Below are 17,880 nucleotides of genomic sequence, written 5' to 3' on the forward strand. Positions count from 1 at the left end.
AACTCTTTGTTGTTACTATTAATCTTACCATGTAATGGTAAGATTAATAGTACATATTAATAATAAAAGTATAAATATAATATAATGATAAGAATAAAACTGCTCCTTAAAAAAAATCAATATAAAATAAGTTAGGAAATAAGTTAGGAAACAAGATTTTTATTTTAAAATTTCGAAATTACTTTTTATCTACTTATATTCACTATTATTATTTTCTTAAGATAATTCCGTTTAATTATATAATGAAGGTTACTAGCAAGTTCGGGCTGTTACGCGACGTTCCGAGAATAATCGTCGAGAGGAAAGGACATTATTCTTCATTAGCTAGTCTTCCGCCCCCACTTTCAATGACCCGTCGCGCCTCTTAGCGTTTCTACGGCGTGATCGTAAGGCCATCCATCTTACGGAGTATTCTACCGACCTCCTTCAGCATTGCTTCACCCTCAGTATCTTCCTTCCTATTTTCCTGCCCGCCAACTATCCGACCCTCCCTTCGTCGAATGCTTACGCCACGACCCTTCGTATGTCGCATTTTCCCGCCCCTTGCTTTACAGTTACGCGAGAGCGACGTGTATCTGAGCGCAACCATCCGTATAATTGTTAAGAGCGAGCACAGAGACAGCGTCGTCAAGAAAGAGAGACGACGTAGTCGAAGGACGCTGAGTAGGTAGGTTTGAGGAAGGGCGAGCAAAAGGATGGGAAGAGGGTGGAAATGGCTGACGAAGTTTGCCGTAGTATCGAGCGTAGAAGGGCCGCCTTGAATTAACGCCGTCATATTTCAGGATGGAGAAGCTCGCCGGGGTTTTCTTGCTATTTGTCTCGAGACTCACCTACCGTCTACCATGAAGCGATATCGTCGTCCGTTATCCGTTGTTTTCTTCGTTGCGTTCGTGACTAATAACCCATGGCACGCAAACGTTCACGAAATCTGGCGAGAAACTTTTCGCATTGTACATTCCCTCCTTTGTTTGTTCTCGATATACGAGCTATATATACATTAAAAACGAAATCTCGAGATGGAGGGTAACATCTATATATCATGAAAAATTAGATCAGAGGGTCTCTTTAAAATGCTGTTTATTCCAAAGATAGGAATAATATCGAAAAGAAAAAATAATCGATATCTCTATTAAATTTCTCAAATAATCTCTCTTACTATAATAATAACCAATTAATAGTTCACATTTCTCGTAATGCTTTGTTCATCTACTTCCAGGTCTGGTTCAAGAACAGGCGGGCGAAATGGCGGAAGAAGGAGCGCAACGCGATGAACGCCGCCGCGCAGGCCGCAGCGGATTTCAAGTCGGGCTTTAGTACAGCCAGCCTAAATGGCTTCATCGCCCAACCATTCCCAGATCCCGACACACTCTACAGTTCGTACAGCACGTACAACAATTGGGCAGCCAAAGTGCCATCGCCGTTGAGTGGCAAGAGCTTTCCCTGGATGAATACGTTGGGCTCAGTCGTACCTGCGGCGTCGCATCATCACCATCACGCGCAGGTCAGCCCAGTGAATCCCTTTAACGCCGCAGCGACGTCGGTCGCGGGCAGTCACGTGGGCGGCATGTCGGTTTCGGTCGGCCAAGCGGCCACATCCATGTTACCGGGCATGGGTTCCGGACTCGGTGTCGCGAGCTCACCGGTTGCCGCATCCGGCGCGGCGTGTCCGTATGCGGCGCCGGCGGCACCGCATCATCCATATGGACCGCCGGTCTATACGCCACATCATCGATCACCCGAATCCTGCACGGTGATGACATCGAGTAGTATCGCCTCGCTGCGAATGAAAGCGAAGCAGCACAGCAGCGGTTACGGTGGCGGTGGTGGCGGTTCTTTCGGCGCGGGCGGTACTACTGGCGGTACCACGGCTGGAAGTATAAGTCCCGTAAGCTCGAGAGCGTCTTCGGTCGGCGGTGGCGGTGGCGGCGGCGGCGGTGGCGGTCTCAGCGCCTGTCAGTATGCGTTAACGACAGCGGCCGGAGCGAACCCTCATTCCCCGGGTGGTCCCGAGGCGCACGCTAACGCCACCGCCAGGGCCCAGGTCTGAGGCGACGCGGGGGCTACGTCTAGCCCCCATCATCATAGCGTAGCGAATCCGAATTCTGGAAATTCTCTGAGCGGCGGCGGCAATCAAGTGGTGCCGCCCTCCGCCGCCGCGGCGGCCGCGGCCGCGGTGTCAGGTCAGCCGAGCGACAATCAGCTCAGATCGCAAGAGTGACCCAGGCCTAGGTCCGCCGCATCGCCGACGCTGTCGTCAACGCCCTCGTCGACGACCTCGCACCCGCATTACCTCATGTATGATGAGGACGGGGCCACGGCGGACCAAAAGTTGGAAGTGGACGAGCGAAGTGTTATCGAGGCGAGTAGTATGGTGAATCCTGAACAGGTAGTAGCTGCCGCCACCGGTGGTATCGGCGTGGGAGTCGGTATCGGTGTAGGGGGCCCGGGCGCAGCCACCGGAAGTGGGACTGGACTAACTGGTTACTGGCAACATGCAACTACCGCCACTGGCTACTGGCCGTCATTGTTCGATTGTTGGACGACGCCACCAATCGCGTCCGGCTCGCAGACGCTGTCCTTGCCGCGGGATGACGATTGAGGCCAGTAAAATTTTATCGACTACTCGAGATGTCGTTGTCCTGATTTCCCCAATTTATCGCGATATTTTAGTTCATTTAATTAAACATCGAATGTATAACTTTCTCTAATGGAATACAGTTCGGAGATACTTAACATTTCTAGAGTAGAATATTAAATATTGAGAACCGATTGCAAAAATAATCATCTTCAATTATAATAAATTTGAAAAGTATAGAGTATACTAAAATAATTTCTGCCTTTATAAAATTCATAAAAGTACAAAGTCATTTGCAATGTATTAATCAATGGTCGATTATAATCAAAATAAGCGTTGCAAATTTTATCACAGAATTGCAAACATTTGCTTTTTACGAATTTCAAATTTCACTGACCATGGTTAAACCATTGATTTCGAAATCTTCGTGAAAATTGAGGGCAAAAATTGAGGATAGGGAATCAGTGTCTGTCGTGATAGAAATATTGACAGAACTTACAATTAAAAATATTTGATTACGTTGTAAATAATATGTATTATGCGAGCAATTAACTACGTCGGGCGATTGGCAAATTACAAGTTCGGTGAGTTCGTGGGTTCGCATATATTCAAAACAAAGATAAAAGTTAATGGAGTACAAACTTTCGCCGCGATAAAAAATAATTTTAACCCCCCTCCTCAATTTTCTTTCTAATCTTTTTGATTTGGCAAATATCATATTATTCGAATATGAATATATTTGCTGAATATGTCGCGATAAAAGAACAAAATAATGTTTCTTCGAAAAGCTATGCAACGTAAATGTGCCAATTATATACGATACGTGCTCTTTTTTTAACGCGAAACCGTGGAGTGGGGTTAATTTCTGAGGACGACGACGCTAATAAAAGATCCCTCGCAGATCACGTACTCACTATTCTGTAGATATGTATAGTAGCCAGCTCTTTATGCCGGGCGTAACTGTATACCAAAAAATTGTTACATTGTAATGACGATAATAATGACTATTCAGCAAAATATTAAAATATTGTAGGCTGTAAGTAAATAAGCGAATTATGCATTGTACAGTGTAATGGAGTAAGGAGCATCCTATCGATTAGGCGTACGTTAAATCTGAATTAGTATTGTCGAATAATTACAATTAAAACAATATTCACAGTATCCTCGCGCGGCGCGTGCAATTGGATTTTTCAAGTCCGTCGATTCCTCTTACTATTCGTACTCTCGTTCCAATGACAGCGTTTAACTTATACGTATATCCCTTCATATTGTGTAATTAGGGAGGCGTTAACCAACGAAAATGTCCTATTTTTATAAGTAGCTTATTATTTGATAGATCACGCGTTGTGACAAAACAAAACCAAAGTTAAACCCCAAAAATATCACGTATGTATAATAATTATGCCGCGCGTCGAGGCCACGGAAATAATTGTATAAATTATTACACATAACGGGGGAGTGTGGTGGTGCGTCGGGGAGATTTTGACGGGATGAAATGAAACGACGACGAAACACGCGACGCGAATCGTCCGACTTCGGAAGTCGACAAGCAAGCGGCCGATCTCCATAGAGCTCGAGACATAGTTACGTAAGATAGACGTAAGAAACGACCGCTATTTTGTATGAATCCCAGTGTCGTACAAATGTTCGTCGTAATCACATATCCCAGTCCCTGCGGTGAGTGATCCGTAACGTCACGCAGAATGTTCTTTATTCCCGTTTGTCACCTCACTCGCTACGTGTAAACGTTCCTACTGGGCGATATTGAGCGCCGTAAAAGGCCCCGTTTGTAATCTAGTCACAATAAAAACCAATTCTATTCTAAAGCAAAGGCCTCGGAACTCTATATTCCCTACCAGCGCCAGAAAGTTTCACCGATAAGATTACAATTTTTCATTTCACGCCGACTATTTTACGATCTGGCAAATTTTTTGATATGATTTTAAGATCTCTTTGCTTGAACAAACGCCTTATCGATCTGCTCAGACATAAAGATGATTTTATTTGCGTCGAGAGCAGAAGCACAAAGGTGTGAAAATACAATTTTACATTGCTTTTCGTGTTGTCATATTACGTGTTGTCATAGAAGATATTAGTCTAAATAGGGAGCTGTTAGGCAATGAATGCCGATACATGATCGTGCTATTTATAGGTAGTTAGTTATGCCCCTCGGACATTGAGGGAGCATCGATAACCTACGCGAAGTCCACATGCATGCCAAGCGTGTAACGTATTGCATTACGGTGGTCGGGCGAGGCGGCGATAAATTATGCACCCTCGGCTGGCACGCGAGGGGTCGATCGCACGGTGGCTCGCAACCACCCTCGTGTGCTAAACTAAACTAAACGTATATTACAATGATCGTGGCGCCGTTAATGGCGCAGCAGTTATAAGATGTCACACGGCCCGTATGTTTCCCTATTATACGCATATGATAGTCGCATATTAAGAAAACTACCGGTTTTATTGCGATTCGGTGAGTAATAACATTCGAAAAGTAATACACTAATTATATGCATTACATTGATTGTGTTATTTGCTGATTCGTATCATCACCGCGATATAGTGAACATGGCCTTATTTATTGCCGTAGATTCTAATTATATTACAAATATAAAGTTATCGGTATTTTTTCGAGATCTCAGTAAAATCCCATCGCGCTGTTTAAAATTCCTCTTAATTGTAGGTCCAATGTACAAAGAGCATTTTATCTTTCCAACTTATCTTTTTCCGTAATCTTATCATTCGTACGGCGCACGACACTTTCCTCAAAAAGCTCTCGAAGAGCGTGACAAACTCTTTTAAAACGCTATATCATTAAAAATTAGAAAAGATTAAAAAAAGAGTTCTTTTTCTATATACTCTTACAACATTTATACTCTTACGATATTTGATAATAAATTAATTCTCTGAGAGGAAATTTTTCCAGATATTTTTTCCCTCAATAAAAATACAATTTTTCTTAATTAATATGTTAATTAAAAAAATTGTTATTCGAAAGAAAAAAAAGAATATCTGAAAAAATTTTCTCTCATTCACGTGTATTTTATTTGTATTTGATAAATATTTCGTTTTTTAAAACAGAGAATATAATTATATTTCGTATATTGAATTAAAATTGTCAGATACGACACCAGCTTCGTATTTCGATGAAATTTTTAATCACGTGACACTATATTCTCGCAAAAAAAAAATGAAAAGGGGAGCCTTCTCTCTACCAGGCGTCCTACTTTCTTCTCGCCTCGTTCCGTAACAACGAGTCTTTCCCCCGCTTCTTCACCGGTCTCCAATTCAGAGCAGGTAATTCGGTTCTCGTCCGCCTCCGTGCATCCCCGACCGAACATTTGAATACGGACGAGCTCCAGCGAGACGTGGCAGGAAAACGAGAGATGGAGGTGGGAAGAGATGGAACGAAGTAGGCTAGGGTGGGCCACAACCCTGCCATCCACGTTTCCCCGATGAAATGACCTTCGCCAGTAAAAAGACGTGCCAGGACCGTCATCGTCTCCGTCGGCTTACGAACAGTCACCGTAACTCCAGAAACTTCTCTCCGTGGAGTGAAAGCGCGCGGACGACATGAGACGAGAAGAGAAAGAAGCGGAGGATTGTGGATTTTCAAGACGGGACGAATCGCGAGGGGGCAAAAGACGCAAAGAGGCGCAGGCCCGTTGAGATTCGAGGATTTACCCGCGGAATAAAATTCGATACAGCCTCGTGAATATGTTGTTCTTGCTTACGGCACTCGCTCTCCCATGGACGCAATCTCCTCTCTTGTACTGAGACGCCGCCTTACGACATACGTATCCTCGATTCGGACGGACAAATATTGCAGATCTGTATGTCACCGTAGTTTCCCTCGACATTCTTACGATTATGGAATTATATTAAATTCGCAAGAATCTATTGGTGGCAAAATGTGTTATTCGATAAGCCAAAAAAATAAGAAACAAATGCTTTTAACAGAAGAACACCTTTAAGATGAGATATCTATATGACGATTTCTTACGACACATTTCGACATTTTTGTAGTAATTATTCCTATAATTATTCTCAAGAATTAATGTTGACGCATCTCGGTTATTAGTTGAAACGAGCGTTTTCACGAGGCTCGTCGTCTCTCTCGTTTACGCGCCGTAAAGTTTGCGCGCTCAAAATATCAGACGTCTGAGTAAGATAAAATGGCAATTAACATTAACTTGAGCAACGTGTCTTGCGAGGGGTAATAAAGATACCAGGCCGCGTATCTGCGCCATCATCGCGACCTTATCGTCGCTCTTATGCATTGGCGTAACCAACGCATTTGATGGATTTTGCAACAACTCCGCACCTCGTTATTATCTCATGTCATCAACTCGTGTAACCAAGGTCAGTAATTCAACCAAAGACAATATAATTAAAAACATTTAACGATCATGTTCCATGTTCCATCTTAATAATCATCGCTAAATATCAAATTCTAGACAATTTATCAAATTCTAGACAATTTATTTCTGTTTTTATCAAAAGGAATATTTCGACATTCGAACAGTTGAAATATACATATTTGCACTTTCCGCCGATATCAGGCTTAAACATAATCAATGTCAATCGTAAAATGTTCGAAGTACGGTAATTGCTGCATGACGTCATTCTCTTCTCTTCTCGTCTTTCGCTTCTCTATACTCACTGTAGTCCTTTATGCATGATACTGTATTTCGCATATATAGAGAAGATCTCAAGTACAATATATTATTTATTATCAGTATGCGAGTTATTGCTGGCTTGAATCAAGTGAACCTTTCTCAAGTTTAACTTTCAAACTTGCTGACTCTTGTATCAGGAAATTTATTAGTAAAATCCAAAAGTAATATGTTCTGTATTCTAGTGAATCAGATAAATTTTCTGACAACTAATTTTTGATACAAAATCGTCATTTAATTTGTAAAACTTAGCTATTGCGAAATGCTCTTTCATATTGCGAATGTACATTTAAAATTAGTAAATTTTTTTTCTTATATTTTTGTTTGAAAAATGTTTTACTGATTACACATAATTTAAATATTATGTATTAATTCATATTAATAATATTTTTCTATATGTAATAATACTATAAATTTTTTTTATTTTTAATAAAATAATTTTGAATTATTCAAAAATATAAAAGAAAAAATAAAAATTATTCAAGAAAAGTCATAAATCTTTTGCTAAATTAAATACAAAATGAATGAAATAAAGCTTATACACAAATTTATCTTTGTATGCGGAATGTCAAACAATAAAGCCAATGAATGAGCATAAAAGACTACAATACAATATTTAAAAAGTAATAGAAAATTTATTTCAAATCATTCAACATCTTGATAAACTACTTTTTTTATTCTGTTATAAATGCTGGAATAAACATCTGGAAGCCAACATCGATCGGTCTATTTGGCATCGATTGTTTTCATAGTAATCAGTCAGAGTGCGAAACGTTGTACTTATGTATGCAGGCTATCGTAAAATCGAATTGTATTCACATTTTCTTTTAAATGAGACTCGAATGGGCCAATAGCTGCAGTGATGAGATGAACATAGTACAATGTTCTACCTGGAAAAAATAATAAATTCTTTTTTATTATATTATATATATTTAACCATAAAACAATTATCGAAATTCCATCATATTGGCGCCAATAACGTTTACAATCAGATGCATATTCAATAAAAATTAAAATTGAAAATAATTTAAAAAATGATACAAGAAAGATCTCTTATTCTTTTTTTTTTTTGAAAATTTTATGATAAAAAAATTTGTTACTTCTTAAAAATGAAAGAATATATTTTGTCTTTATTGAAAATATATGTATGCTCTTGCTAACATTTTTACAATCATCATCTTGAGGATGAGAAGAATGATACCTGAAAGATGGTTTTTTTTTTATAATTTTCTTAAAAATTTTTTCTATTTAGTCTTTAGACTAAAGGTACATTGTTAAAGTGCGTTGTGGTTACGTTAACGGTTCGGATCGCTGGTAAGTGTTGTAGCACGCCTATAAAGTTGGTACGTCGCGGAGACCATGCATAGATGCATATAAGGATCAGCGAGGGTACTACATAATGCATCACCGTGATTCTCTCCTACCCCATTGTGTGCGTGTGTGTCTATCCCGCGTATACGGCATCGACTAACGTGTTTCAAATGGAGCCCTTTGTGGCTGCGGCGTCGGCGCCGAGATTGAATATAAACGCGGGAATAAGAAGCCATTTTATCACGCTTCTCGTTGAGCTTTTACTCTAGTGAAATTGAGGGCTTAGGGCGGGGGCTTAGAGAATTGGGAGAATTCTTCCTCGGTTTCGTTTGCCGCGAAAATGAAATGACGTTGCTTCGTCGGGGAGAGAATCGCTCCGCGTTTCTGCCCACGTTTAATTCTTATGGTAATCGTTAGCCGCGTGCTTCCGAATATTCTGGCTTACCCGGTGTTACTTCGGTAAAAGCGCGGAGCGCTTTGCGATACGAATCTCGCAGAAATAAGCACGCGTTTAAATTTGCTAGTACTTAACGAAGAAGTGCTCTTAAAACCTGGAGATACAAACTGTGTTGATCTGGAGAAAAATCAAATTAAATTGTCACTTTCGAATAACTAATCGAACAATTTCAGAATATTTTTTGTTAAATTCTTAATTTGAAATATGATTCAAATAATTCGGAGAATATCATTTCATAACGTTTGACGTTTCATTCGTGAATTATATATTTTTCCACTGTACTGTGTATTAAATTGGAATTCCGCAGCGTGAGCTTTGCGATACCTCTGGTAACGACATAAAAGAAAAGGTCGACTGTTGGGATAAAAAGAACGCACATTCGACGAGCACGCACGGAACGGTATCGTTAAGCGCGACTGACGCATCATGATTCAACATTCTGTCGTGGAAGAGGATTCGAAACAGAGAGCCTGCACCTGCAGGGCACTTTGAAGTAAGGTAGGTAATCCCTGCTCGCACGACGGCGACTAAGCCTCCATGATTTAGAAGCTCTTGGAGTATTTTAAGAGTCCCCTTTGCTCTGCCACCCCCGAAAACAGCCGCTCGTACGAGCGCGTTCCAGACTGTGTTTAGAAATGCAACACTGTCCACCGTCGTCTTGACTTGGCTAATCTTCCCATAGTTATGCTATCACTTTGTCGCATATCTATGTTACGTCCTAATCTCTGACGCGAGAGAATAACTTGCCATTTTAAAAGCGAAAGCCGAAAATGTTTCAGAAATCAAATTTTAATTTTTCAGCAACATTGAGTCATTGACAAAATTAGATTTGTACTTGTCATATTCGTATTTCTAAAACTATTTCATAATATATATATAAAAATAAAATCGTGTAATTTTATATTTGTAATCATAAATGTTTGATATATAAAATATTATAAGGAAAATCATCAAAATATTTTATTATTTTATACAATCACATAAAGATATTTTTAAAAAGACATATACAAACCTAAGGAACTTAGGAAATAATAGAGAGTGAGATTAGTGTTGTGCTTTTCAAATTAATTATAAAATAGAATTATTCACTTTATAAATTTTATAAATATATAAAATATTATAAATATCATACTACTATCCTGTTAATATTTGTATATTAAAATCGATCCTCACTATTTTGCTCCGTTTTGTTGAAAGAACTGGCAATTAATAAAAATGGATAGAGATGACGTGAAATTATTCCAGAAAGTAATAATAAAATTTACTTGTTAAGTAAGTATGAAGTTGAGACAAATAATTCCGAAAGTGCGTACATGTATGTTAAAATTATCTTAGAGGGCAACTTGAATAAAGAAAAACGGAAGGGGTTGTCGGGAGGGATTGTCAGGGAGAAACAAGGAAACCTTTGGCCATCCTCTGGCAATGGCCCTCTTCAGCGACGTACCTCGAGAGCAGGCTAACCTCCTGGGCTACCACCTTTTCCAACCTAGTAGCTACCCTCCGCCCTTCCCTTTTCTCGCTCGTTGAATCTAATTACATCCGCCAAGACCCACCCCAGAGAGTGAGCGGAAACTCATGGGAAATGCGGGAGAAACAGAAGGAGGTACCACGAGGACCAGAGCGAGAGAGAGAGAGAGAGAGAGAGAGAGAGAGAGAGAGAGAGAGAGAGAGAGAGAGAGAGAGATTGGACCTAGGAGAGTGATAGAGAAAGATAGAGAAAGCAGAGGAAGAGAGAGAAAGAGAGAAAGAGCGAAGAGAGGGTGAGCGTGGAGAAGCAGAGCGTTGCCAGGCGACGGGAGCCATCTTGGAGGGTTGCAGCCACTAATGGCCTAATGAATTTAATGGAGGCTCCCCGATATAGAGTAGCAGGAGAACCAAGGTGGAGAATAACAGAGGCGAAAGAAGAGAAAAGGAAGAAACCGGGTGTAGAAAGAGAAGACTGCTTCATCGTCGTCGTCGTCGTCGTCGTCGTCGTCGTCGTTTGTCGTCGACACTCTTCGCGCTTCTAATTCTCTCCGATGTCGGTGAACACCGAAACCAACGAACGGTGAGATCTCGAGGTAGAGAAACGTAGAGAAAAAAACGTTGGTGAAAAGACAGCAGGCAGGAAAAGAGAGAGGAAAGAAAATCGTCGATTTTCCGGACTGCCAAGCGCGACGAGGATGGTGCATTAACCGAGCGTAGCATTCGGAAAGCCGAGGATGGTCTACCTCTCGGATTTTCACAATTAAGTAAAGAATGAGTGTCTGTCTGTCTGTCTCTCGCGGGAAGAAGCGACGACTTGCGTCGTGTTTTCCGAAAATCGAAAGTAAAATGAATAAAATGAATAACAATTAACATATTCTTAAAAAAAAAAAAAATGAAAATGAAAAAATAGCACAGTTGTTATGTCTACAGAAAAATAGCTATCTTTAGCTATATCTCAAAAATTCTGATTTATATTACAAATAAATAAATCATGATTATACACAGCATAGTTTATAATAGCAATATTTGCATAGTCAAGTTATGGGATATCGGTTATATGCTATCGAAGCTTGATTGAATTAATTATCGTTGCTACATTGTCGGAGTATCGATGTTTCCCGCGTATAATGTTGGCGAATTCTAACATAAGCCTGTTTCCTCGCGAAGGCAATTCGAGAGATTCGAGAGATTGATCGCCGTGTGCTTCGCTCACGCGTGCGCGTGGTGCATCGCGATGCGGCGGCAAGAGAGTAATTCCGTGTTAAAACGAAGAAAAAGATAGGCCGCGTTTACGGGAACGACGAGGGCATCGTTTTCCGGTACGTGCGTGGCGAACGATCCGAGAAGGCGAAAAAGTAATAACGGTTACAGGTGGCTTTTAAACCTCCCTCCCGATCCACCCACTTTGCGGAGAGAAGAAAGGAGTTAACTTCGTTAATTATTTCTAATTTTACCTGACCTTTCGCCCGCTTCAACATTAACAAGCATAAGATAAACAAATTATTAGATATGTCTATAACTGAATTATAAATGATAACTCCTCTCTTCTGCACTGCCAAATTTTTCACTTTGTATAAATTTAAAAAGAAATAAACGAATTTTTAAAATTTTATCTTAGATTTAACTGAAAATATCTGACGCAATGTTTATTGCCATTAAACGGTATATTGCTCTCGTTGGATTTCTCGCGCTTTGATATAAGATTGTATGTGTTGGTAAATAATTTCTGATAAGATTGCACGCAAAAAATGTATGCACCGTAATTGCATATAATAACGCGTTCACATTCAAGTCTCTTATTCAACATAATAAAATAGAGGCTTTCGAAATATCAATGTTTAATTTTATTGTTTTCAAAAATATTCCAGAACTGTTTTTTTCATATTTTTGCATTCAGTTTGGCACAAATGCAACTCAATGTCTATCAGAAAGCAATGTAAAACAAAGTAAAACATATTTTTTATATGTATATATAATAAAATTATATAATAAAAGATATTATTATCGTGACATACATATGTATTATATACAATGTGAATTATATACGTTAATAAAAAAATTTTAAAAATTAATCGTGCAGAAATATATATTGAATATTGATTAAGAAAGACTTAGAATAATTGATTGAAATAAGATAAAAGAATGTCTTATGTTTCATACGTTTGAATTGTAGTGTATGTAACGATGCATACACGTATAACAATGCATACACGTATAACAATGATACTTCACTAATGAAAGAGTCAATAAGACATCGGATCTTGTAACAATGAAGACGCGCAGAAAACGACATGCTATAAGTGTTGTATAAACACGCCAACGTAATTGAAGCGGTGCGGAAAAAAAAGTGTGATTCTCGTCGTTCTTCTATCTATGTCGACGCGGCGCGTAGTTACAACTGTTGTATACGTTATATACGGTTTCCTATCTTTACAATAATCTCATATCGTATGCGTCAGTTATCAGCGTGCAAACAACCCTTTCGAGGGGACTACACGCGCACGTGTTTCACTCCAGATTTATCTGATTCGTACGGTACGTATACGTAGGCCCTCGTGTACGTGAGCGAGGCTTGTTTTTATGTCGTGATGCCCACTCATACTTTAACAATCTCGTAAGCTCAATCAGAATACACTAGTTATGACACCGGAATAAATTAATTATGAAGTGTATTGAAGTATCTCGTTCATTTTAATCATAATTCTTCAGGAAGAAATGTAAAATGGTTAGAAAATTGTCAAAAGTAATAATTATTTGTTTATCTCAAAATTAACAAAAATAATGATGTCTAATAAGTAGATTTATATATTTCAAAAATATTGATAGTTCAATGTGAAAAAACAGTTAAAGTTACAACAAAGAGAAAAATACGAAATTATTGTGTTGTTACGGATTATTAATCTGGAATATAAGTTTAAGTAAAAAATACTACAAAGATATTAAATTTTAGGAATGCAATGCGAAATTCAATTACATCAAAAGAGAGTAGACACAATATTCGACTCAGTCGTATCAAGTCTTACTTTCGAACCGTTGCAAACGTATCAGATAAAAATAAGATGTCACTGAGACCTGGGAAAATCGGTCGGTGCATTTACCGAGTTAGAAATGAATGAAGGAGTCGGAAGCCCAGGGAAAATGGGACGACGGGAAGTTCTGGGTAACCTCGAGCAGATGAGACAGGATTGAATGGACGTCGCAAAGATACGAAATAAGGTAGCAAGCGAAAGAAAGAGAGAAGAGTAAGGAAGGTGTTGAGAAAAGGTGGAAAATGTGATGGAGGTAGAATCGAGAACAAGGGAGGGAGAGATGGCAAATGAGCAAACAACGAGAGCGAGAGAGAGAGAGAGAGAGAGAGAGAGAGAGAGAGAGAGAGAGAGAGAGAGAGAGAGAGAGAGAGAGAGAGGGAGAGAGAGACTAGGGAGGACCACGGGGAAATACACAGGCGATGAGACGAGACCGGATGAGATGAGATGATAGTGTTGCATGTAGCGCGTGCGCGTACCGACTCAATAAACATCCGTGGAAGCCTCGGTAAGACCCGGACCGCGCTCTGGATTACCGGTGCTACTTTCCTTTATTTTTCCGAATGCAATGCCTACACCCCCTTTCACTCTCTTTCCCTTCCTCCGCCTTTCTCGTTTACTTCACGTCGTTTTCCGTCGCGTTATTTCCCTTTCACGATCTCTTCTTACTCGCCTGTCATTGTTTTCCGTTTCTCTCCTTCTCACTCGCGCGTCACATTTCTATTTTTCTCTCCCGTTTACACATTACCGTCACCTTTATTTTCGCCCCTCTTTTCTTCCTTCTCATTCTTGACCTGTCTCCACCCACGATATCCTATCCTTTAACAGAACAGATGGAGGACGCGTCACTCTCCAACTGTTTCTCCGCTCTGAATTGTTATTCCCTGAACCGAAATGGAAACTGCCCCGGTTCTATCCTATTCCCGGTTCCCATACTCGCGAAACTGAGCTTCCAGATAATCCACTGATTTGTCCTGTAATCACGAGCCACCGGTCGTCGTCAATTTAATGCCACTGTATTCAACGAATCGCAGGTCGGTCGTCGATTTCAAATCGCAATATTATACCATTAAATAAATCGCAAATATTTATATTAGAAAGTATTTTTATATCGATAACTTCATATCATGGTGAATTAAGAAATATACTATTATGCGCAAGTCTTCTGCGGAGTCGAGCCGCCATTTGGAGTAAAAAGCGAAGCGCTCTTCGGGGCAACGGTGGCGTTGTTTGCGAAGAAATTCGGCGTGGTGACTCGTGGCGTACGTGTGTCCGCCGAATTATTGTGGTTGTTCTGATTTGAATAAAACCTACGTTTTTTTATTAAACGGCGTTGTTTATTGCCGAGCGCGGCTTCCTCGCGGAACGCGCGTTAAGTGAGAGCGTCAGTGACCGCCGCGGACGTAACAATACAAACAAACATTAATATAATATATGACGTAACAATTTCACGTTACGAATATACATTTTCAAAATGCAAAGCTATCACATAAACACAACTTTAATTTTAATGGCGAGATTACTTAATAAATTTTGAAGTCTTTATTTGAAGAATATGGAATAAAGATTATAAGTCTAAAATAAAAAAGACTATAAATAAGTCTGTTATTTGTATCCTATATGACTATAAATAAGTCTGTTATTTGTATCCATTTTTAAATATTAGAAAGTCAGAATGATGGATTTTACGAGCGAACGACGTACGCTACTCTTATTCCAAATGCATTGGTGCAATTTCTTAATATTCAACATTAAATCTTCATTAAAACTCCAACTTGGTCAAGGAATCAGAAATTGAGATCGGTGGATTTGGGACACCTCGTTGAAGTCCGTGATATAAATCGGGGACAGTATATAGGAGCGTACTAGGCGAAGCGATTTCCCTTCGGGGCGTAAAGCCGATAATCGATGAATCGAACCGCGTTTAATCATTCTTTCGAGCAAACGAGCGAGCAAGCGAGCCTGGGCGGTTTTTAGCGCGAGCGACGCCGGCAGCCGAGCGAAAGACAACGAAGAGTGCCGCCTAAAACCGATAATTGGCGACCGAGATTAACGTTTCTGTTGTCTCTGACGACGGAATAATGTGTACACTCGTACCGACCGGCTCGCTCGCCCGCTCTGCCATCGGATCTGCCGTGTGACTGCCATTAAAATCTCGGAAAGCAGCGAGAGCGAAGCACTCAGCGTAACGGTCGAGCCGAGCTTCCGGCAGATAGGTACATAAAACCGCTTTTACGGTGGAGAGATTAGCTGACGGATTTCGGCGCGATCGCGAGCGATTACGCGCCTTATAATATTTTAGTACTGACGATTAAAGGATTGGCTTCGCAGCTGATTCGCGGAATCTTTTCGCGGAACTTTCTCGCGGTATGCCCGAAGCGTGCACCAGTCGTGTTCGGTAGGACGCTTTTCTATCTATATAATTCAAATGTAAATAAAATGTTTCTGTCAAAGATGATAATAACGAATCATCTATTTCGTAATGATCGTTTAATTTGACATGTATAAAATATGTACTTTGTGATTTATCAATCATGTGTGTCATGATTAATATTTTAATTCGCGACTCTCTTCGTCGATGTGTATTCTTCATGTAGAAAAGAGACAAATCTTTGTGATATTATTAATTAAGAAAAATTTATATATTTTAATAAAGGCAAATAAAGGTAAACAAATAAAATTTTACGAAAAAAGAAGAAAAAGCAAGAGTAAAATATATTAGAGATTAATGATTCTAATATTTAGATTATTTTTACTCACATATAATTCTGATTATCTATAAAAAGTTTTGTTTTTTTTTTTTTTTAATTGCATATAGAAAGGGATTTTCTCCATTTCCCTTAATTTTCAACAACATGGAAAGAAATGCACGCAAGAAATACAAAGAGAAAAATTATGTATGCCGATAAGGTATATCTTATGGAAATATCGCTGCTCTCGGCGGCTAATGAAAAGTGCGAGTGGAGATGCTCGAGTGCGAAGCAAGGATGATGAGTGGCGAAGGAGGAGGCGTAAAGAAGCGAAGGACTCTGAGGATGTGAAGTAGGGGTGATTTTGCCGAGATCTTCTAAGCGGTAGGATTAAGTGCTACGTAAATTCTACCGCGTGCGCCTTCTTTCTTGCATGGATAAAGAATCGCTGCCGCTCGGTTAGACGCATCGTCGACGAAGAAAGAGTGAAAGTCGCTTTGCCCGTAGACGCAAAAGGCTTGCGAAAAGGATTACAAGGGTCTCGGTAAGACAGAAGGATACTCCGCAGTTTCCGCGGGATCGCTGCTTTACCGTAATAAATAAGAAATTATCTTTAATTATCGATGAAGTATAACGATTACTATTTTACTTTATATTATTTCATTATAATAAATATTATCGATTTGAAGAATTCTACATATTAATAATATCTATAATTTTTAAAAACTTATTCTAATTTATTTATTGCCATACTTTCAAAAATTATTATATTTTCATTACCAGGTTTTTCTGCTTATTTTTTTATATTCTTTTATAATATATAGGCTATAGAATATAAATTCATAAATTAATATTGTAAAATAAAATGTTTTCGTTTAAAATTAAATATTTCTATGATATAATATTTCTATGATATGTGATAGAATTAAAAAAAGATATTATTATCGAGACATTATTATCATTTTACATTATTATCGCGAGAGTTTAAAATTTAAAAAAATTTTTTAAATATAATTCTTAAAATTATTTTCAAACTGCTTATTAGAAATATAATAAAAATATTGATCAAAATATTGCGGTATAAGAAAACTTTAAGTTAATTATTTTGCTTATTCCGAAATTAAGTTCAGCTTACTTGTATCATTATCAAGAAGATAAAAAGGATTATATAAATATAATAATATATTAATATAAAAATAGATACCAAGTATGATAATTGTCATACTTATTCACGAATAAATAAGACATAATAATATCATTACTCATAACTTTAGAGATGACTTCAACGAAGATATGCCGATGTTCAATCATGATTCCATATACTTTAATAAACAATGTACATGATTTCAAACGTGTAATTGGGATACAGTGGTATAGCAAGACATATTTAACATACTGTGATATTAAAAGCAGTCATAAAAATAGAAACCGCAATTCAGCCGAGTGATTAAGCAAAAAATTTTGAAAGACAATAATGGTGGATAAAGGCTTTTTAATGCTCTCTCCGATAAAGCGTAATGCCGCATTAAGAATGTACGCAAATTAGTGATAACAATATAGTTTTTTGATTCGTGCATTCGAGAATCTTGATTTCTGTAGTATTTTCAACAAGCAAAAGATTAAGATAATTTTGCGACGAAAAGTACGCGTGAGATTTACATCTCGCAGGAATTAT

General features: G+C 38.8%; 2 protein-coding genes across 4 annotated transcripts in view; both read left to right on the plus strand.

The window, feature by feature from the left end:
- Ptx1 (pituitary homeobox homolog Ptx1) overlaps positions 1-2,058 on the plus strand; it is a 29,297-nt gene extending 27,239 nt beyond the window's left edge. For all 3 annotated transcript variants that reach the window (XM_089073109.1, XM_089073116.1, XM_011636012.2), the window contains exon 4: positions 1,217-2,058. In XM_089073109.1, coding sequence (XP_088929235.1) covers positions 1,217-2,047 — 831 coding nt within the window. In that variant the 3' untranslated portion in view covers positions 2,048-2,058. The remainder of the gene's footprint in view (positions 1-1,216) is intronic.
- A 234-nt stretch (positions 2,059-2,292) lies between these two features.
- Positions 2,293-4,406, plus strand: LOC112552486 (uncharacterized). The gene has a single exon (XM_089073125.1). The coding sequence runs from the start codon at positions 2,294-2,296 to the stop codon at positions 2,597-2,599; it is 306 nt and encodes a 101-aa protein (XP_088929251.1). The 5' UTR covers position 2,293; the 3' UTR covers positions 2,600-4,406.
- The last annotated feature ends 13,474 nt before the right edge of the window (positions 4,407-17,880 follow it).

The sequence above is a fragment of the Pogonomyrmex barbatus genome, unplaced genomic scaffold (assembly GCF_055798465.1).
Source record: "Pogonomyrmex barbatus isolate J1 unplaced genomic scaffold, ASM5579846v1 scaffold1, whole genome shotgun sequence".
In the NCBI taxonomy this organism is placed as follows: domain Eukaryota; kingdom Metazoa; phylum Arthropoda; class Insecta; order Hymenoptera; family Formicidae; genus Pogonomyrmex; species Pogonomyrmex barbatus.

Excerpts from the sequence above, each read along its gene's own strand:
- LOC112552486 (XM_089073125.1), top strand. The coding sequence starts at position 2,294 with ATGTATGATGAGGACGGGGCCACGGCGGACCAAAAGTTGGAAGTGGAC.